Source organism: Henckelia pumila, chromosome 4 (assembly GCF_033568475.1).
Source record: "Henckelia pumila isolate YLH828 chromosome 4, ASM3356847v2, whole genome shotgun sequence".
NCBI lineage: Eukaryota > Viridiplantae > Streptophyta > Magnoliopsida > Lamiales > Gesneriaceae > Henckelia > Henckelia pumila.
The window spans coordinates 221,348,080-221,371,272 of record NC_133123.1 but is presented as its reverse complement, the minus strand read 5'-3'; the positions used below and the strand labels follow the sequence as shown (position 1 = coordinate 221,371,272).

The window sequence follows — 23,193 nt, the reverse complement described above, 5'->3', positions numbered from 1 at the left end:
ACACTTATAAAATCTTCTCTCTAAACTTGTGTTATTTCTTTACAAATTTTGAGGTCTATTTATAGATCCTCAATTGAGAAATGTTCAAAAATAAATATGTCATCCATTACATAATCAAAAATTAAAATATCATCACATCACCATCACAATAATTTTCAATCTAATTTTAATATATAATTTCCAATAGATATAACCAATAATAATAATAATAATAATAATAATCATTATTTAAGAAGAGGACAATTAGTTTGTTGTGCGTTGGGGAAATTTAAAAGCACCATCCACTAAAATCGCTACTATAAATACAAGCGCATTGGGCGCGTTTCTTTCTTTCTTTCATTAATTAATTGTTTGTGATATTAATTATCGCGCGGTGCATTCATTTCACTCACAAATACGCAAACTGTGTTCGGAGCTGCAAAAAATGCAGGCTTCTGCCCTTTCCCTCCGGCCGTTGACCGGTTGCCGGAGAGTTTGTCCGCCGCTGCTGGCCGGAAGACACTCGAGCTCATGTGCACTGCAATGCTCGTCTGCAGGTCGTTTTAAAGCCTTTTTCTGAAGTGGAATATAATTAATTAATATTATTCATGCAGTTTTGTTGATATTATTTTTATTATTATTTTTTGTTCTTTGGATATAAATATTCAGGTATGGATGAGAGGAGATTTGTTGAAGCATCTGAAAAAGGGAACTTGATTCCTTTGTACAAGTGTATATTGTCGGATCACTTGACTCCGGTGCTTGCCTACCGATGCTTGGTTAAGGAAGATGATCGAGAAACTCCAAGCTTTATTTTTGAATCTGTGGATCCTGCTGGTTTTGGCGCGGTAAGAAATTTACTCGAATATATATATATATATATAATTTTTGAATTAACTAGTAGTAGTGCCGGGCTTTTGGTTTAGGGTCGATACAGCGTGGTTGGTGCACAACCAGTGATGGAAGTTGTAGCCAAAGAAAATAAGGTGACCATTTTGGATCATGATGCCGGAAGAGCAATTGAGAAAATTAATGTGGAGGATCCTATGCTCATTCCCAGAAACATTTCAGAGGGCTGGAAACCACAGCTCATTCAAGACCTTCCAGCTGCTGCATTTTGTGGTAAAAAACAATATTAATTATATATATATATATATATATTTTATTCAATGTCCTTAATTATCACAATTAATTTTGCACTGTCTGAAACCAGGTGGATGGGTAGGTTTTTTCTCATATGATACAATTCGTTATGCGGAGAAGAAAAAGTTGCCATTCTCTCGGGCACCACATGATGATAGAAACATACCTGACATTCATCTTGGATTATATGATGATGTAATTGTTTTTGATCATGTAGAAAAGGTGCGTGCAATTGGATCTGCTGAAAATTAATGATTAGTCCGTCAACTTGTAGAATTTTGAAAAATTTTCATCTCTAATTAGAAAGCATATGCGATTCATTGGGTGCGGCTGGATCAATACACTTCTGCTAAAGAGGCTTATGATGATGGAATCGAACGTTTGGACATGTTAGTTTCCAGAATAAAAGACACCCATATGTGAGTTAATTGGTTTTGTAATCCCTTTGCTTAATTCGATCTTCAGCAATGTCATTAATTAAGATATCTAATGTGCATCTTTTAATTGCTTGTTAGTCCGAGGCTGTCTTCAGGCTGTGTTGAATACTGCACTCATGATCTTGGAGTATCTTTAGACAGGAAAAACATGTCAAATGAGGATTACATGAAGGCCGTGTTACAGGCGAAGGAACATATTTTGGCCGGGGATATTTTCCAAATTGTCTTGAGTCAACGTTTCGAAAGAAGAACATTTGCTGAGCCATTTGAAGTGTACAGAGCTTTGAGAGTTGTGAATCCAAGTCCATACATGACTTACCTGCAGGTTTAATATATAAATATATATATATTTGTTAGTTGGTGTGGATGGTTGAACAAATTCTTCTCCTCCTGTCATGGCAGGCTAGAGGGTGTATTTTAGTTGCTTCAAGTCCTGAAATTCTTGCTCGTGTAAAGAAGGTAATGACTGTTTCTAGTTTTCTAGTCAATCCGTCGGAGTTTTTTCCACATTCCCTCGTTTGCATGCTTTGTATCAGAAAAACCTTTCTAATTTCATCTTCGGCTTTATTGTCAGGGAAAAATTGTCAGCCGACCCCTAGCAGGGACAGCTAGGAGAGGGAAGACAGCTCACCAGGACGAGATATTGGAGATAAAGCTGCTTGCAGATGAAAAGCAATGTGCAGAACATATTATGTTGGTCGATTTGGGCAGAAACGATGTTGGAAAGGTTATTTCAAAAACTCATTTTACTCGATCTCGCAGCAATATATATATATATAGCATGCAAAAAATTTGATGCTGAAATTTTTGAGTGTACACACACATACACAGCATCAGATTTAGGAGTATATATTTATCTACTTGTGTATGTATGTCCTGTTGTTACTGCTGATTCTTGTCTTAATATAAAGTCTTTTTAACTTTTATGTTATTGTTCTTTTTATCATAGTTTCCATTAGATATTTGCTTGAATAGCGATGTAGGTCTCAGAATCTGGTTCAATCAATTTAAGCATCTATATTTTGCATGAATTATTGGTATAGGTCTCAAAACCTGGCTCTGTGAAAGTGGAAAAGCTCATGACTGTCGAGCGGTACTCCCACGTGATGCACATTAGCTCTACGGTGAGAAACATGGTTGCTTTTGACACCTGATAAAGATCAACTAGGATGATAACTTTTGTTCTCATAGTAATTGATGTGGACAAGATTCCATCATAACTTCATTTACACAAATATGACTCCATAACTTCGTTGCAGGTCACCGGGGAGTTGCTTGACGATCTTACAGGATGGGATGCATTGCGTGCGGCATTGCCTGTTGGAACAGTTAGTGGAGCCCCAAAGGTTACTACTCTGTGCTTTAGCTTCTATGTTCTATTATAGCAAATTACGAAATCTAGATATTAGTTTGCATCAATTATCCTTGTTTGTGTTGCTTCATGCAGAAGTTGTGTTTGATTCCTTGGAAACTTCATGTATGTCGGCTGACTTGTGATTTTTATTACCTGTCCCCCTTAGATTAAGCTAACCAATCCTAAAAGCCAAATGAAACAACAATTTTGCTTAGGATATTTCTGTCACCATGTCCACGAGGAAGTGCAAACAAGTCGAGCTCCGTTTGCCTAGACTAACAACTCCTACTCATGCTAGACTTGAATTTGAACAGATATACTCCAATGAAGTTCATGTATCCGTTTACCGAGGTGCTCTAGTTCAAAAACTGTGACACTATTCTTGAAAGGTTGGAAATAGCAAAACTGCTGCTGTGTTTTTTATAAAATCTATATCAAGTTGAGTAAAAACATTTGGAGAACCAAAATAAGCATAACTCAAAATCAAGCACGCCTAAGAGAACTCGAGCTCGACTCCAACAATAGCTCGATGGAGTAGCTCGAGTTTGAGTCATGATTGGATATAAGCAGCTAGCTAGCCCGGCTCCCCATGCACTTCTTGTCTAGTGTTTCCCGTCTCCTGAGAGTCTTAAACGATTTTTTCTACTAACAACAGTACACTAATAATGCTGTAATGCATTTCTCTTGCTTGCTGCATCATCAGGTAAAGGCTATGGAGTTGATAGATCAACTAGAAACTACCAGACGAGGACCATACAGTGGCGGTTTCGGAGGGATTTCATTTTTAGGCGACATGGACATCGCGTTGACTCTGAGAACAATCGTGTTTCCAACTGGTCTACGCTACGACACAATGTATTCCTATGTCGATGGCAGAAAACGTCCAGACTGGGTTGCTCACATCCAAGCAGGAGCCGGAATTGTGGCCGACAGCCTCCCTGATGATGAGCAGATGGAGTGTGAAAGCAAAGCCGCTGCTCTTGGTCGTGCCATAGATTTGGCCGAGTCCGCGTTTGTTCACAAAGGCCAGGCACCACCAGTCAAAATGAATGGTTCTTGGCCAATTCAATCTACCAAAGATGTGTTGTTGCACCAGAATGGATTTTGGGGTGCTTGAAGGCTCTGCAGCCTATGTTTGAATGGGAAGTACTAAATTATTTTTAATCATTTGTCATTTTACTATAAAAGATATCAGTACGAGATACCTGGACTTGGAGTCTGGATTAATTATTAGGTAACACTAGAACAAAAACGCTTCTGGATGCTTTGCGCTTGTAGAGGATCATTTGTTAAACATTTTTTTTATTCTTTTTTCTCTAGTAATGTTATTAATGTTCCAGTTGTAAGTAAATTGCATGATGCTAGCATAACACAACATTCATATTTTTTGAATTATATTGATGCATTTTGGATTTTCAACGGTAAAGAAATTCTGATACAAATTTTTATACTATAATTTTATTCAACGGTAAAAATAATATCATGATTATAAAATCGATGAGGGACTATTTCGCAGTTTGATGAAGAGTTAAAATACAATATGGTGAGAGTGGTATCATCCGACCAATTTGGTCAGTCTCCTATGCTCAGTCTTAATAGTAGTATCTACTATTAAGTGTTGGGGCAGTTATAAGTGACTCACTGCATGGGTATTGTCAAGGGGACGTCGGCAAGTATTATTCGAAATCCTGGTTCGTCGGATCGGTGACGAGTGCTGAGTTAATGGCAATCAGATTTAAGGTGGAACATTGCATTCAATCAGGTATCTCTAACATTTGTATTTTTTCTGATTCTATTGAAGCGCTTAAGTCCATCAAAGATGCCATCGAGGACAGGGGACCATGTGGTTTTATAGCGCTGGAGATAGGGGTAGGCGTTTAGGGGTCCCGTAGCGGGTATCCGACCCGATCAGGTCGGATAGTTCTCATAAATGTCGGGTATTTTTCTAGTACTCGATCGGGTATCGAGTACTCGATTTTTTTTTAATATATATAATATTTGGTAAGTTTTGACTTTTGAGTCCACTATCTAGATATTTCTAACTTCAGCTCAATATGACCATTAAATCAGACAACTCGACCCAATAAACAATAAATTTGATACCCAACCCTAACTACCCAAACTCGACGCTACCCGACCCAACACCTACCCCTAGATGGAGATACAGTCCATTTTCGAGTCTGGAGTCTTCATTGATTTTAAACATACGAGATAGTCGACTAATAGAGTAGCGTATAGTCTAGTCCGTAAAGCTTTTGAGTTCCCTTCTGTTGTAGAATGGTTCAATGGAGACATTCCATTTTGGCTTAGCACAATTGTATATCAAGATATTGTGGCTTAATATTATTGTTAACTTTATAAAAAAATAAAATTAGTAGTATCTATTGATTGAAACCACTAAGGCTATGTTTGGTACATGTGATAGAATTATTAATGTAAAAATAAATCGTGAGATAAATATATATTTCAATTAAATTTTTAAATATATTTATAAAATTTTAATTTGTTTGTTTGGTTTTTTGTGTTTATGATTAAAAGTTGGACTATCATGTTTTTTTTCCAAATTTGCCCCTCACTGTACACACACGTGGGTTTGTGTAATTATTAGGGCTAGGTTCAAAATCATCATTGCAATCTCATTTTCCATCTACTGTAGCATTATGGACTAGCAATACCTTGTCCAACTTGGGTTTCATTGTCCGCCCTTTTCCGTGGGCCACAGAAAATAATAACGGCCCGGAGTTATCTCACTCATGTCTACAAACGAGACAAACATGGGACTCCTTACTTAATCAGGTCATATCATAGCTACCAAACATGACCTAAATTTAAATTAGACCCACTGTGACCTTCAAGCTCAGAAAACTCTCCAAAAATCTTTTAGAAAATAATAATAAAGCTACAAATAAATCACACACTGGAAAATTAAGCTCTCATTTTTCTATTAAGTAGTATGTTGTTTTGAAGAAATAACCTCGTGCGACTACTGGATTGATCATTGAAATATTTTCGCAATATATTACTTGTCGTCTTTGACTGTGTTTTATGACACATTTAATATAACCTACAAATTTTGTTTCTGGATTGTTTGTATATTAGCCGACTACCCAGATTTTCTCACTAACTACCCGGATCATCTCGTTTAGAGTAATACTAGTTTTTGGGGTAACTATTAGCTTAATTAAAGTTTTAAATACATAAGTACTGATTGAGATATTGTAGTGACCCGTCCCAGATCACCTACTAAACAGAAACTTAAGCATGTAATTAAACTTAAACAAAAACACAATCAGAATTAACTACGAAAATTTAAACAAATTTAGCAACCCAGCAGAAAATACAATCCGCAAATAACTGAAAATCCAAAGAGAATAATTATACCACTCAATCGAATCAATATAAATATCGAAACAACTTAAACTAAACCACTGCAACCCCTGTTTCCAAGCCCTGATCACCAGCTACGCACATGTTCAACTCCCGAGCAACTTGCAACTTTTCCGTTGAATGGGATGTCCAATAATATAACCGAGGTCGTGAGCAATAACAATGCTCAATATGAAATTATGAGTATTCTCACGCCTTGGGCCCAGGCTCACGCTTGCGCGACTGCACAATGGGCCCCTATAGCAACCACTTCTTATTCGTCCTCGCTTTACGAAAATGATTAATTCAAGTTGTTATAGGAGTCTATTGTAGCCCATTTTAAACTCATTTTAAATCTTTAATTTTTTCCATGTGGGATAGTGGTATCACAATCAGCATGGGCGCCACTCCTGCACTCGTCGGGCTGTCCAGATTTTATTATTTTACCTTTTTTAAATCCTAACTTCATGTTCATGATATTTTAAGAGTTCATATGCAAAAGGTTTCAAGTTTTGAATGTTCGGGACGGAAGAAATGACTCACGTGGATCGGTTAAGCTATGTAATGCATTTTTTTTGTGAATTTTTTTCATGAAAGCTATTTTACCATGAAAGTCATGAAATATTTTGAATTATTTTATGTATGGACGAGTTTTCATCAGTTTTAGTACGCATGACTTTTGGTGCGAAAATTTTGAAGAGCATGAAATGATGATAATGAAGTTATATTATGATGATGTTTCATGATGAGGATATGGTATGTATGAAAATTATTTTGATGTTGTATGAGTCTTTGTGGTAGCAGTACGGTATTGTTACTCTGGTTTCAGCTCTAGAGGGACCCTTCCAAAAGAATGAAAGTTTAAGCGGCCAAGGCCGAGATGAGGCACATATTGGCCAAGGACTAGGGGTGTTCATTCGGGCGGTTTGGACCGAAACGAACCGAGTGGGTGGTTTGGTTTGATTTTTAACCGAAATTATTTTAGTTTTTCGGTTTTTCGGTTTTTTTTTTAAAAAAAAAAAAATTTTTGAACTTTTTTTTTTCTAAAAATCGGTTTTTTGAAAAAAATATTTTTTTTAAAAAAACTAAATATTTTTAGTTGTACGAATAATTTTTTGAAAAAAATTAATGGTTAAATCAAATATTTGTGATTTAATACTTCGAAAAATATATTTGAAAATAACTGCATTTAAAACAAAAAAAATTGCTAACGTTTTTAATTTCAATAATAATAATTTTTGAATTTATAAAAATAATGTAATATATAATGCAAATATGTGTATATATAATATAATAAAATAACTTCATTAATTTTTAATTATTTCTATTTCAAAAATCAATATTTTTTAAAATCACTAAATCAATACATTTTTCAAGATGAATCCACAATTCAAGTATGTTTGAATAATTAGATAACTAATTAAACCAATTATGTTTTTTTAAAAAAAGAACGAAGGATGACTTTTGTTATTTCAGTTTTTCAATAAAATTAATTTTATGGGCACACAGTATTGATGTACATATTAATTGATTGGTAAAAAAATTCAAATTCAAAAACAAAAAAAAAAAAGCAAAAAAAAAAAAAAACGGTTTTTCGGTTCGGTTCGGTTAACCGCGAAAAAAAACCGAAACGAACCGAAAATCCAAAAATCCAAAAACCGAAAATCGAACCAAATTTTCGGTTCGGTTTTCGATTCGAACCGAATTTTCGGTTTCGGTTCGGATCGGGCGGTTATCCGAACCGTGAACACCCCTACCAAGGACAATATGTTGCATATGCTTGTTGTACAACGACCGTGATAACGGGAACTTAATGTGCTCATAAAAAGTGGTTAATAAAATTTCATATACCTCGTCACCCAAAACAAAGAATTTTACTTCTTATGGTTTAAGCATTATGTGTATTTTATATTTTTGAAGTCCATAGCATGTCAAACCTTTTATGAGTATATTTTGAGATTTGAGGAATGCTTGTTGAGTCTTTAGACTCACTATACTTAAATGGTACAGGTAACGACGATGTTCTTGATAATTACATTGATGAGTATGGATTCGAACATGAAGAGGAGCCGACGGTCGGGCTGGCGGGAGATGCATGAGCGCTGCATTATGAGAACAGTTTTATTGTGCATCTTTTGATGTTATTTTAGTTGGAAGAGGAACAAATTTTACTCATTTTAAATGTTGGTTTTGTTGAGAACTATTTCGTTTTATTGCTGGTGCACAAGTACACATTTTAAATAAGATCTTTATTCCGAAATTTTTTTCCAAACTTTTAAGAATGTATGTTCAATAGCGTTCCCGAGTTTTAGGATGTTACAAGTATACAGATGCTACGAGTGCGTTAATACAAATGCACAGGATACCCGAAAACTATATCGGTCAAACTCTGCTCATTTAGAAAGGCGATGTGGTATGTAGCACTCAGAACCATCGCAACAGGAGGTGACTTACATACCAAAATGAAATATTGATATAGGTGACCTGACCATGTACTAGTAGGTCCAACCATCCACTCCAGGAAAAAAGGGCTGAGCTACCCCACTACAGGCTATCTCAAGGGAAGAGCTCAACGTGAAAATGTATGCAATATAATAATCGTGACATAATATATATGCACATAAAACATTTCAGATGGCATGAAACACATAGAATATGCATACTCAACCAGGATATCTCGGATAATATTTTTGTACCTCAACTACTAGCCTAGTTGTATGCATCTACGAGCCATCACTACAAGCCAAGTGAAAGTCATATCACTTATACTGATCTAAAAATGTTAAGTAAGCTAATATATACTCCCTAATAGTAGTAGGGATCTCGGACTTTACATGTGTCTGTCATCAGCAAGCTAATGTCGAAGGCCCTGACCCAAGCACAGCTCCGCTACAAGCCCCATACCACATCGCTATCTCCTGACCCTCAAGTGTAAAGCTAAAAACACTAAGAATATACACCAATATGGGATTTACACATCAAATACAAACTCAATCGTGAGAAATCCACGGCCTATTCATAGGCGGAGTTCGGATTGTATGAAATTGCATGCTTGTCACATCTCAGACTGCTACTAATCGAAAGATCTGATCTACACTTTGGATGCTCCTATCTCATCCAAATTTTCCGATCCCTTACTTCGGAAGCTCCGATCTCCCATTCAGTATATGTGTCAACAACACTTTGACAACCCACAATGCTAGTAGTTCGGAGGGTCCAATCTCCCATTCGGATTGTCCTAACTCGCCACTTGTTAATCTCCTTTTGACAACACATCGATCATGCAGCTGCTACAGTTCGGAAGCTCCGAACCAACATTCTGCTTCCGAACCACTTCGGGTGGATTTGAACTACTCGGATCTTTGAACTTTTTGGATCATTTTCGGAAATTCTGGAGTCATTTTTCCACATGATTTGACCATATTAAAATCTCTTAATCAAGTTTTATCATTTTAAATATTTTTAGCTAATGTAAATAACGTAAAATTGATTTCGGGTTACTATAGGTATCTAGCGAGTATGCATGCTTATATGTTGCATTTATGTGATATAATACATGTTTTACTATTTTGTACATATGCTGCATGTGCATATATCATGTCGAGCATGTATCCCTTTCAAGATAGTCGTTCTAGTAGGGTCGCTCAACCCTACATCTTTGTTATGTGGCCGGACCGAGACTACGTTGATCGCGACGAGTGTGTGAGCTACCTAGCAGCTTTGACCTTAGATCATATTATTAACTCATTGTCGCCTAGTCTGAGCAGGATTGTTATTTGACCGATTCCCAGTCACATAATTTGCATGTATCATTGATAAGTGTGTTGTTTTGCATTATTTTGTGTTATTTTCGAGTCGACTTTGCATGAATTTATTATGTTTTTAGAGTTGTTTTTGTTTAATTTATTTATTATTTCATGCATGTGGTCTACATTTCACTTTCCTTGGTTTATATAAAGATACATTGAAGAAATCAAGATTTTGGAGCAAGAAGAGCCGCAAGAAAGAATTACGGAGCAACAATTGTCAAAAACTTATTTATGATGTTACAGAGATCCATATCCAATCTCCACTATGAAAAATGAAGTATAAGATGTTTTAAAGCTGCTATCCAAATTTCAGTTCAATCCGACAGCTAGAACTTTGGATATGATTTTTTCAAAAAAACTGCGCATTGGAAAGGAAAATGTAGCGCCTAGGCGCTGCTACGAAAACAAAAAATTCGAGCGCGTCCCACGTGTTTTAAAAATTTTGGAAAGAAACTTGGGCGCTCGAGCGTGATTTTTAGCCGCTCGACCGCGATCGTGGACATGGAAATTTTTATTTCCTCGAACTCTTTTAAGAAAGAAACAAAGGGCATGATTATTGGACATATAAATACATATTTGTTTCATCAGAATTTGGGTGATTGACTCATAGATCGAAGGCGGCGGCTATGGATTGGAAGAATTGGAAGAACCTTCATCTTTTCATCATCATCTTCTTCTTCTTCTTCTTCTTATGTTTTTCTTCTTTTTATGATTTAAATTATTTTTTGAATATTGTTTTCGATTATTGAGTAGTTTTTCTTCAACCAAGACCACAGGATTGGGTCGAACTTAATTTATGTTTGAGACTTGGTTGCATTTTTCAATTATTTTGGATATTCTCAATTATTGATTGATGTTAGTTTAATATTTCTTGTGAATAACCTGATCACCTAGTCACATGTATGTTGATTAATCACAAATCTAAAGAGGATTGATTAAAGATAGCTTCAAAAATATCAATCAACATATGGTTAAACCGACTAGAAATAGTATTCGGTTTCAGCATGCGGTTTTAGGTGAAAACTGAATTTTCATAAATATTGAATGCGTTAATGTTTGATTAGAATTGATTAGAAATAATTAATCTGTCCAACTTGAATAGGTTTAGCAAGTCTAGAAATATATTGTTGAATAAGATAGGAAAATTCACCGTGATTGGAATAAACATAATTTTCAGTCTGTGCCACGTAAATGCATAAATTAGTTCGATACCTTCGTGTGTCTTGGTTGTCTCGTTTTAATTAAATTTATCTTTCAGCTATTTTTTTTAGTAATTGAATTTTTATTTAACTCATTGCATCCTTTTTATTATTTTATCTAGATTAAGTAAAATAATCAAATCTTGAGAATTGAATACAGTCTCTGTGGGATCGATACTTGGACTTGTTATCCACATACTATAACTTGACCTAGTACTGCACTTGCTAATCATAACCGAATATTACAGTCAAGTTTTTGGCGTCGTTGCCAGGGACTGTTTTGTTAATATTATGATAGATTATTTGCTTGAGACTAGACATTTTATTATTGTTATTTATTTATTATTTATTATTATTATTATTTTTTTACTTGTGAGGTACTTGAAGATGGATGATCGACAAGTGTTCACAAGCTTTGTCCTACAGTACTCGGAACCATTCTATGTCACAAGGGGGTGATTCAATGATTTGGCTAACAAATTCCAATGCCACAAATTTTCAAATTGGTGCTTACTCGATTTTTTCTATGGTGTATTGGATGAGACAACAAGAAGTTAGGTAGATTATGGAGCTTCGGCAACTGACAATCACTTGTTCAATAGAGATTACAACAATGTGATGTGCATGTTAAATGATATGGCAGATTTCGACTACTACTGGCATTGAGATTCTTCACTGCAGGGTTGGAGTCACCAATATCCTCCAACATCCCACTACCCAACATTTTCAAATCAAAATCTTGTGCATAAAGTGGAGAATAGAGCATATTCTAAAGAATTTTTGAATCAGTTGCAAGACATTGTTGATAAACAGTCAGAGATCAACCAAAAACTTTCAGAAACTCACATCAATTCTTTGAGTTTCTTGGATGAGCAGATTGACCTTCTTATAAAATCAGTTCATGTTAACAACCAAGAGAATGAAGCGATTTGTGTTGATCAATTTTCATGGGAATGTGATTTTGCACAAGTAATTGACTTAGATCAAGAGGAAATATTGTTTGAGGAATTTTCATGCTAGGATGAGCCAAAAGTGACATTGGAGGATGAAGAGGTCTTTTCATGTGCACCAATATAAGATTCATTTCTTTTCATTGACGCCAACTTCACAATATTATATCCTCTATGAGCTTCAACCTAGATTCGGAGTCTCCTTCCAAAATAATCAGTTCATATGGAGTGTTGTTGGAGCTGCGAGCTTACAATTTCAATATCACGCCAAGCTTGAGGGTGTACAAAATCAAGACCCATACGTAGAGCCGTATGATTCTTACTATGGGCGGCAGCCGCTCTTTGATAAGTGTTTCTGTATAGTCAGGATATATACTATAAATTTAGCGCTGACTGGAAGACAACACAGTGTTTTCTTTCCTTTATTTTTTTAATTTTTCTTTTTATTTTTATTTTTTTATTATCTTTTTCTAATCCACCGCATTACCCGTCACTTTTATATGTGCAGTATGTTGCCCCACTAAGAGAAGTTGATGTGGTGTTCTAAAGAAGGAGGATAATGACAGAGATAAACCAGGGGAGTGTTATTTTTCTTTTCGTTGTCTTGCATTTAGTGTCATTAGTTTTTGCTTTATGTCATTCTGTTTCTGAAGCATTGAGGTCAATGCTTTGGATAAGTAGGGGGGAGGGTAGTCTAGTTTTTAATTCATTGTGTTTTGTGTTTGTGTTGCATGTGTCCATGTTTTATCCTGTTTGCTTCTTGTTCGTTTTTGTGTTAGCTTGCATGTGTGTTGAGTTAGGATAATGAATAGGATCCGCTGATGATTGTGAAGTACGAAAATTGAATTTTGTTGAAAATTTTTGCCATTGACTTGACATGAGAAACCTTAGATTGAACCGTGAATATTTTAAGCACTCTTGTTAAACCAATAAATTGTAGCGAAAAAATTGATGAAATTTTTGTCTATTTGACCATTGCACGACACTAGGTGTTTAGTGATCTTAATTATTTCCTATGAATTTTGATGATCCTCTAACATTGCACTTATGATCTTGGGCGCACTAGTTTTTTTTTTTTTTTTTATAGAAAAATGATAATAACTTTTTGAAAAAATTAATAATAACTCCATCCGGGTTTCGGACAAGAGATTGAAATCCTAGTCGCCTAGTCCAAAGCTAAGTATGCGAGTGCAATGGGGTTATTGCTCCATCTGGGCTATAGACGATGAGATTGAAATTCGAATCATATCATAGTTATAGCTAAGTTTGCGCGTAATTTATGGGGCTTAAGAAAGCTGGGTGAAAAATCAAGCGGTGCGTAATAATAAATCTTGAGAAAGGTGTGTTTGTTAAAGGTATTTGGAAGGAACGGATGCATGAGAGTGAATCTTGCACTGATGTGTTACTAGGTCACTAAGAAGTCATGTAAACAAATTCTATTTGAGTTGCATGTAACTGGAATAACATCACATATACACGTTCACGCTAAATCGAAGGTGTATTGTGAAAAGTTTAGGGTATTTTTGAACTTGAAATGTACTTAGACTTCACTGAGGCGATTACTTTCCCATGGAATGTCCTAATTTCATTTTTTTCTTTTTGTTTATGTTTTTTTGTCATTTATGTTTCACGCGGGCGAGCAAGATTTAAGTATGAGATAGTTTATAAGTGTGTTGTTTTGCATTATTTTGTGCTATTTTCGAGTCGAGTTTGCATGTATTTATTATTTTTTTATAGTTGTTTATGTTTAATTTATTTATTGTTTCATGCATGTGGTCTACATTTCACTTTCCTTGGATTATATGAAGGTACATTGAAGAAATCAAGATTTTGGAGAAAGAGAAGAGCCGCAAGAAACAATTACAGAGCAACAATTGTCAATAACTTATTTATGATGCTAGAGAGATCCAAATCTGATCTTCACCGTTCAAAATGAAGTATAATATGTTTAAAGCTGCTGTCTAAATTTCAGCTCGATCCGACGACTAGAACTCCGGATATGATTTTTTCAAAAAAATTGCGCATTGGGAAGAAAAATGTAGCGCCTAGGCGCTGCTGCATGAACAAAAAATATTTTGGGCAGAAATTGACGCGCTCAAGCGCGTCCGGCGTGTTTTAAAAATTTTGGACAGAAACTTGGGCGCTCGAGCGCGATCGCGAACATGAAAATTTTTATTTTCTCGCACTCTTTTAAGAAAGAAACAAAGTGCATGATTCTTGGACATATAAATACATATTTTTTTTTCATCAAAATTTGGGGGATTGACGCATAGATCGAAGGCGGCGGCTAGGGATTGGAAGAATTGGAAGAACCTTCATCTTTTCATCTTCTTCTTCTTAAGTTTTTCTTTTTTTTTTTTATGATTTAAATTACGTTTTTGAATATTGTTTTCGATTATTGAGTAGTTTTTCTTCAACCAAGACCACGAGATTGAGTCGAACTTAATTTATGTTTGAGACCTGGTTGCATGTTTGAATTATTTTGGATATTCTCAATTATTGATTGATGTTAGTTTAATATTTCTTGTGAATAGCCTGATCACCTAGTCACATGTGTGTTGATTAATCACAAATCGAAAGAGGATTGATTAAAGGTAGTTTCAAAAATATCAATCAATGTATGGTTAAACCGACTAGAAATAGTATTCGGTTTCAGTATGCGATTTTAGGTGAAAACTGAATTTTATAAATATTGAATGCATTTAAATTTGATTAAAATTAATTAGAAATAATTAATCCGTCCAACTTGAATAGGTTTAGCAAGTCTAGAAATAAATTGTTGAATAAGATACGAAAATTCACCGTTATTGGAATAAATATAATTTTCACTCTGTGCCACGTGGAAGAATAAATTAGTTCGATACATTCGTGAGTCTTGGTTGTCTCGTTTTAATTAAATTTATCTTTCAGCTATTTTTTTTAGTAATTGAATTTTTGTTTAACTCATCGCATCCTTTTTATTATTTTGTCTAGATTAAGTAAAATAATCAAATATTGAGAATTGACTACAGTCTCTGTGAGATCGATACTTGGACTCGTTGTCCTTATACTATAACTTGACCTAGTGTACTTGCTAGTCATAACCGAAATCGTCGGTCAATAATATTGATTTGTATACTCATACTTTACATATTGGGCATTAGTCGCTCATGTCTTTGGTGTTATCTTGGATACCCATTCGACGGTAGGTCTCAAGTTGGACGAGACAGATGGCTCAAGGTAGGGTTAGGAGTTGATCCAGTGACCGCTTTGGAGGTTTCTATTCTGATTCAGTTGTTTTCTGTAAGTTGTTCAGATACATATATTTGACATGGTTGTATAACTATTTTTTGGGCTTTTGCCTTTCTTCTTCTTCCAACTTACTGGTCCTTTTTATACCCACCTTCGAATGATAAGATAAATTATACTCTGTATTCGTTGTTTCAGTTTTTACCAGTGGTATTATGTCTGTTTGAGATGTTTTCTTTGGGTTTTAATTTCCGCAGTATTTTTCTCTGATTAAGTTTTTTACTTTAAGTTAAACTACATACGTAAGTTATTGCTAGTATGTAATCTAGATCGGGTCACTACATTATGAAATCATACATTTATATTTTTTAAGAAGAAAAAATAATCATTTTATCAAAATAATAAAATATTTTTTTATATATGTCTCATTTTATTTTTATAGGTGAGGGGAACCACATATGATTAAAGTTAATTGTTCTAAAAGACAACGTCTAAGATCGCATAAGAGATAGGCGGTCACCAACCACCACAATTTTTACAAAATGCTTAGGCTGTTCGATTCTTTTAAAAACTTAAATTTTAAAATGTTAATATTTTTCTTCAAAAAATATTTGAACAAATTCATGCATATTTTGTTGAAATATGTGCACATAAAAAATATATGTAAATAATAAGCATGAGAAAAAATATTAATAAAAATGTTGAGCACATTTGTGCATATTCTGACTAATTTTTTATATTATAAAATATTTTTTAGTTAATTAATATATTTTTTAAAAATTGCCTAACGCCGTCTAGGAACCTGCTTAAGCACGTAGGTGTTAGATGATGAATGACCAACCCGTACCATCTAACGCTTTCTGAAACCTTATTCAAGTGAGATAGTTTCCATTGATTAGAAAATATTTTAATATCTAATCAAATTAAATATACATAAAGCTTGTTAAGATTAAGAATTTGAAATCAGAAATTCATTTGAATTGTTTGGATAAATTAAAATAGGGAGAATTTAAAAATCCACTCTCTTTTATTGATACATTTGTCGGTAATTGTGATGAATTTCACTCTCACCGAAATACGTGTCAGTTAAAATCAATTTTCTTACATTGCATTTGAATAAAAGAATTTTAAATGTATTCAAATATAAATTATTGTTGAAAGAAATAACACTATAAACTTGAGATCCACTCTTTACATGTTTATATAGTATTTCATATTAATTTTGATGAATTTCAAGTTCAATCAATAATGGTGTCATTTGAAATTCATTTTACTTAATAATACTGCTATGTAAATATTTAATATATGGATTGTTTGATAATAATAATAATAATAATAATAATAATAATAATAATAATAGAAATTGATAGATCTCGAGTCTATCTCCCCAAACACTATCTTAAATCCATCAATCTAAATAGAAGTCATGTACATGTTTGCACTCAGAACTTATGTACATGTTTTCATTCTTCTAAAAATAACAAACAATTATTTATAAGTGATGTTACCCGGGAACAATCGGGTAGTTGGAGTAGGAGATTACTCGGGTTGGTAATAGAGGCCTCGACTGACAAGAGCCAAGTGATCGGGTGGTAAATTCTTTGCATATATGGGTTCTGCACACACTCAAACGAAAGAAAGTTAGAGGGACGTCGGAATATTTTTTGACGTGACAACTCTGATGCTTTAGTCAGCAAAAAAAATGTATACACAAAAAAATCAGAAGAAATGTAGAGAGTGTGTTTTATGAGATAAGTGAACTACATTTATCCCTTTTTATGTGGTATTTATAGGTTTGGTGCAGTTATATTTTCTCGGGATTCTTGGGCCATTACCACAATGTGGGATCGTGGGCCACTTTTCTTGATCATTCTCGAGTGGGGAGTTATGAGGGAACGTTTCCCTGAAACATGGGTGAGAAAGACTCACGATCTTTTGACTAAATCTTCTCATTTGAATAGTCTTACTCCGAGCTACCATTCTTCCATATTTCTTGCTACTACCCAGTTCATCCCCTCTCATGTCAGAGCTCCTGAGATCTTTTCTCGGAGATATCTGCCCCCGACCTATGCTCATCTTCTCCCGAGGGTATACATACTCGACCTCGATCTGATGATAACCCTTTGTGCTCCCGGGATATAACTACTTCCTCCTTAAAAAGTCGAGCTAGAGCCAAGCTTGTTGTCCCTATTAGTTAAATCTGGACTAGGGCGCGAAAATTGCTCCTTTCAAATTTAAGGCGGGCTAGGGTTATCGTAAGCATGATCTCAGCCCTAAGATTTGAAAGGACGCATTCATGTCAGAAGCATTGTAAGATGTCCTTTAATTTGCCCGATTCATAATGACACCTACCCAGGCTGCCCGGTTCAAGTCCCGAAGCTCATCTCGACTGTTCCTTCAACCCGCAATAAATGGCCCTGATAATTCATTTTCACCTATAAATATTCGCCTCCTCCAACCATTCAATAGTTTTTGCATCCTTCACTCTTCTTCTTCGTTTTCTTGGATTTTTTTATCATTATCTCGCTCTCCGGCATCCTCGTCTCACAATTTCTGACTACCTGCCCCTCTTTTCTGAAAGTTTCTGCTTCCTTTTCCTATTATTATGTCGGATTCAACTTTCTCTACAACGGGTGCTAATGCATGTGGCTCGTCGGGCTATGAGTCTGCCACCTTAATCTTCAACTCTCCTCCTCTTGTTTCTTCCACTTCCCGTCCTTCATTTTCGTTACTTCCCCTCAGCCAAAAGAGACTCGGCCACCTCCTGCCGGGCCCTCTGTTGCCCCAGTAAGATTAAGGGTAAAGAGATAGTGCATTTAACCCTTGCCGCCACCCCTTCGAAGAAAACTAAAACCCTAGGTAGGCCTTGGTTTTTTGAGATACAGAGCACCCTCCGTCCGGATTCCATAGAGGAACTTTGGACTCTGGGCTCCATTCCTTCTTCATATCTATCACATCTCGGTTCCTCTGGACCGGGCTGACCAGCCTTCAGAGGGCTTTTACACTTTTTTCAAGGACCAACTTAAGAGTGGTCTTCACTTCCCGATCCCTCTTTTTATTCCAAAGTAGCATGATTTCTCCGGGTCTCTCTCAATCAACACCACACGAACTCCTTTTGTATCATTATTGCTACCTTTGTTTTATTTAATATGAACAACTTAACCATTAACCCCCTCATTCTCCATTACTACTATGTGTGTCATTTTAACGAGGGAGTTTTCTCTCTCACTGCCCGGCTTAACTCCCGGTTTCTAGATGATATGCCCTCCTCTCTAAAGGGTTGGAAAGAGAGGTTCTTTTACGTCCAACTTCCCCCGAACTCTAATAGCCCCACCCATTTTCTCACCGATCTACCTCCTCAACCCGACCTCCCGAGAGGATGTAAGACTGAGGAAGCCTTCACCCGCAGTCAAGAATTAGTCGAAGTCCAGAACTTTTCTTCCCTCGTCTTGATTAAGGAAGGAAATTTAGTTTCCTTCGGGTTGGGTGCCCGAGTAGTGGATCCTCTGGACAAGGTAATCGACGAGTTCACGGCTCAGGGTTCTCCACCCGATAGGATTATATCTTTTTGTTTGTCTGTTCTTGAATTTTTATTCCCTTCTCACATATTTCCCATGTTATGTTTTTACAGAAACCTCTGAATCCATGCAACAAGCTTTTGCTCAAAGGCGGGAAGCGATGAAAGAGGTTGAAGAGGAGAAATCCAGGGCTCGGTGTTCTGCTGCCGAGCGAAAAGCTTTGGCTCGTCGTGCAGTCGAGGAAAAAACAGCCTGAGAGAAGGACGCTCAAGAAAAAAGGCGACCCTGGTTTACCCCACCTCTTCTCCAACCGCTCCAGATGCCTCGAGCCCAAAGTTGCAGAAGGGGTTGAGATTCCTGAAGTTTCCAAGGAAAAATCCATTGCCCCGGCCTTCGAGAATTCTCCTCCTAGCCCCAAAGACCCGACCTCTCTTCGTACCCGTAAGAGGAAAGCCGTGAGTGCTCCGGATTTGGTCCTTCTTAGTGACACAGAGGAGGGAAGACCACAATATCTATCCTTTCAAGTGCTAGGGCCCCTCTGTCAGGCCCCCCGGGATCCAGTCCTCCAGGTTCCCAGGATAACATATTCCTGGCTGAATCGTCAGGGCTCGAGGTCCGACTACTGAAAGGGCTTCTTTCTTCCGCCAAACATGCTCATCCCTCTCATAAGGATTCGACGAGCAAATATTTCGAAGGCACCAACCGGGTTTTTCGATAAGATTCTCTTCTCATGAATTTTTTTTTTATATTGCCTTTTTTTTACCAATACTTCTAGATATAGGGGATGCAAATTCTATCCAACACTTATGAAGAGGTATCCCTAGTAGCTCTTAGTCGTGTCGCGTCTAAATTAACCCAACTCAGATTAAACAATTAAACATGTAGTAGCGAGAGTAGGGATCGTTCCCACGAGGAAAGTGAAATTTATTTGTGTTCTTAAAAATACTGAAAACAAATAAAATGAGGTTTTTGGATTCTATAAAAACTACTATGCAAGAATTAAAATAAGAAAGATCAAATAAATAATGAGACTTGGTATCGATCGACCACACCCTTGAAATTATTCATTCGATCATCGATTCCTTAAAAATAATTAATTCACATTGAATATTCATTATTGGAAATTTAATTCCTGTTTTACCTTAATTTTAGTTAACTAGACACCAGCGTTCTAGATTAACTCTTACCAATAAATCAACCCAAATGCCAGCGATCTAGATTTAAATCTAAGGTAGCATTCATATGAGTGAAACTGATGAATCTAGACAACACATGCACCAGCGGATGTATTTAGCCTAGTCAATTGTTGTTCCTACGATTTAATAAATTCAACAGCAGAAAATATTAACCGCAGTTGCTTCACAAATTAGATGATTCAAACAATTACGGATTTGAATTCTAATTTAGCAGTAGATTGTACAGCGAAATCACATGCCTATAATCTCACATAGAAGCATAAAATAATCCAGAACAACTTTTGATATGCAATTAAAATCAAACACTGAAAATAAAAATCTCACAAATTGAATAAAATCAAGGGTTTGTCTTCCTCAACCAAGTACAAAAACTAGAAAGATTAAAATCTAAAACAAGAAAGATAAAACCTATCCGTCATAGCGTTCTTCGTGTTCCAAGCCGTCCAAAAATCTTTAGAATCGATCAAAAGATAGTAATTTTTGAGTTATATGATGTATTTAAAGACTAGAGTCCTTCCCAAGAAAGTTTCCTAATTAAATTCTAATTCCCAAAATTCACGTCTCGCGCGCTCGATCTGACGAGTTGCTAGGATCGAGCACGCAAAAAAATCCAACTTACTGCCTTACACTTTCTTGTAGACGCGCTAGGGCGCACGAGTTCGCAGGATCGAGCACGACTTTTTTTCAGCGAGCAGCGATTTTGAAAAATTCATATTCGACAATCTAGCCGTCGGATTGAGTTGAAATTTGGACAGCTACTTTAAAAAATCTTGAACTTTATTCTGAACGGTGCGGATTGGATTGTAACTTCTCAAAAATTAAATATGATTTTTTGATCATTGCTGCTTTGTAATTTTTCTTTTATCTGGCTCTTTCCTTCCATCTTTAGCTCTATTTCTTCTATTTTCCTATATCAAATCACATACAATGATTAGAAACTATAACATTAATTTAGCCAATAAAAATACACATAATCATCACAAATTAACTCAATAAAATATAGGAAAATACCATCACATTAAACTCCACCTACTTAATCCTTGCTCGCCCTCGAGCAACACAAAACATAAACACAAATGAATAATGAAATCACAGCCTCAAAGAAGTTTTCAAATACAAAACAAAATTATGAATACTCTCGATTTTCCATAATACACCATCAGTCAAGCGTGAAACGTGTGTGTGTGTGTCATGTTATTTCAGCTACATGCAACTTCAAAAGAGTCAGTTTTAAGACTGTTCGCCGACCTATGACAAATCAGTGTGAGTATCCCCATCAAGAACCCTTTCCTCCCAACAATCTTCAAACAAAAACACAACTCGCTTGAGACAAAATTACGCACCTCCGGATTTTACACCCGGTATTGCTTTAGCCCCAATAATTACCCGCTAACTTAGCTAGAACTAAGACGGGATTAGAATTTCAATCCGCTCGTCTATAGCCCGGATGGAGCATCAACCCCATTTAATCCGCATACTTAGCCTTGAATTTAATCTTTTAGGGTTAGGATTTCAATCCTTTCTAGGCCCGGATGGAGTTGTAAAATATTTTTTTTCTAGGTGCGCCCAAGATCGTTTATGCCAAGTCAAAAAAAATCATCAGGGTTCAACAAAACACGATCAGGCTCCACAAACACCTATTGTCGTGTAATGGTCCAACAGACACAAACATCATGTAATACATCGCTACAGTTCACTGGTTTAACATGTGTGCTTAAAATTATTCACTACTCAACCTCAAGTTTTTCATATCCAATCAAGAGCAAATTTTCATCAAAAATAATTTTACAAAACTTCATCATCATAGGCTAGTGAATTTCATCAGTGATATTCATTGCTAACTATAAACTCTAAAATTTTTAAAAAAATACGGCTAAATGCTCTAAATGATTGGCTAAGTCCTCTCCCCCATACTTAGAATCTTACATTGTCCTCAATGTAAGTAAAAATGCAAAATAAAAACAAAAACTAAAAAAAAATAAATAAAAGATATGGAAGAAAATACTCCCCTTGGGTTGCCTCCCAAGCAGCGCTCGATTTTCAGTCTTCATCTTGACCCTCAGAAGCACTCCTCAAAGAGCGGCTGACGCCCAAAATAAGTGTCATATGACACTACAAATGGGTCTTTGTTCCATGTGCCCTCAAGCTTGGCTAGATGTATACAGTTCAAGCTTGTCACCTCAACAATAATCCAAAATAGCTGGTAAGCATGGGAAGAGAACATCTCCGTTGGCTCTCGGACGCCAACATCTTTTGAAACTGGTATTGATGGAAGGCCAGGTTCTTGGGGATGTGTGTATGATAATACTATCGATGAGCTCACATTGATAGAATCTTGAACTCCTTCATCCTCAAACTCAAGTGGTAACATATTTCCATCATACGAAATTTCTTCTAGAACATCTTCCGACTGAGGTCCAATAAGAAGAGAAGACTCAAGCAACTCTAAATCTTCAACATGAATTGATTCGCACTCCCAATCCTGGTTCTCTGATTCATCATCATCAAACCAAATTGGGTTGGTCACTGCTTGAGTATCTTGCTTCACTTCATGTTCTCGGTATTCATTGATGATTGATCTCTTGATATTCTCTATGTGCTCCACAAGGTGACATCTAGAATTTTTTAGATCTTCTACAGTTTCCTCAGTCGATGCCACAAACTTGCTCATTATATCCTCCAGCAGATGTAAGATCAATTGCAAACAACATCCCTCCTTCTTTTGAAGCTCAAATGTTTGGTCTGTAAAATTCGGGTCTTGAGATTGCGAATACCGGTAATAGTCAAACTCTGCCATATCATCCAACAGGTGTCTCATGGTATCCTCATCTCGGCAAAATATTGAAATACCGGTTGTGAAAGCTCCATCAACTACCCATCTTCTTGTCACTGCATCCAAACCATCAAGAAAAATTGTAAGGAGAGAATAGTTAGAAAACTCATGATATCGGAAGATGGTTTCCAAATCTTTGAATTTCTTCCATGCTGCGTAGAATGACTCTCCGTGTTGCAGG

At 36.0% G+C, this 23,193-nt stretch overlaps 1 protein-coding gene across 2 annotated transcripts; it reads left to right on the top strand.

Annotated features, from left to right (window-relative positions):
* The first annotated feature begins 371 nt into the window (after positions 1-371).
* On the top strand, positions 372-4,136 carry LOC140864650 (anthranilate synthase alpha subunit 1, chloroplastic). Of its 2 annotated transcripts, none has more exons than XM_073268939.1 (11): positions 372-536; positions 649-827; positions 906-1,098; positions 1,193-1,344; positions 1,426-1,541; positions 1,638-1,884; positions 1,962-2,018; positions 2,134-2,286; positions 2,603-2,683; positions 2,819-2,905; positions 3,617-4,136. In XM_073268939.1, exons 1-11 carry the CDS (start codon positions 425-427, stop codon positions 4,028-4,030), a joined length of 1,791 nt encoding a protein of 596 aa, XP_073125040.1. In that variant the 5' UTR covers positions 372-424; the 3' UTR covers positions 4,031-4,136. The 2 variants fall into 2 exon arrangements, with proteins under 2 accessions (XP_073125040.1, XP_073125039.1); XM_073268938.1 differs by having other exon boundaries at positions 906-1,101.
* The last annotated feature ends 19,057 nt before the right edge of the window (positions 4,137-23,193 follow it).

Bases quoted from the DNA above. Each gene is read 5' to 3' on its own strand.
- LOC140864650 (XM_073268938.1), top strand. From the start codon at position 425: ATGCAGGCTTCTGCCCTTTCCCTCCGGCCGTTGACCGGTTGCCGGAGA. The intron at 2,287-2,602 runs GTTATTTCAAAA...TTATTGGTATAG, and splicing joins GCAGAAACGATGTTGGAAAG to GTCTCAAAACCTGGCTCTGT. The intron at 2,906-3,616 runs GTTACTACTCTG...CTGCATCATCAG, and splicing joins CAGTTAGTGGAGCCCCAAAG to GTAAAGGCTATGGAGTTGAT.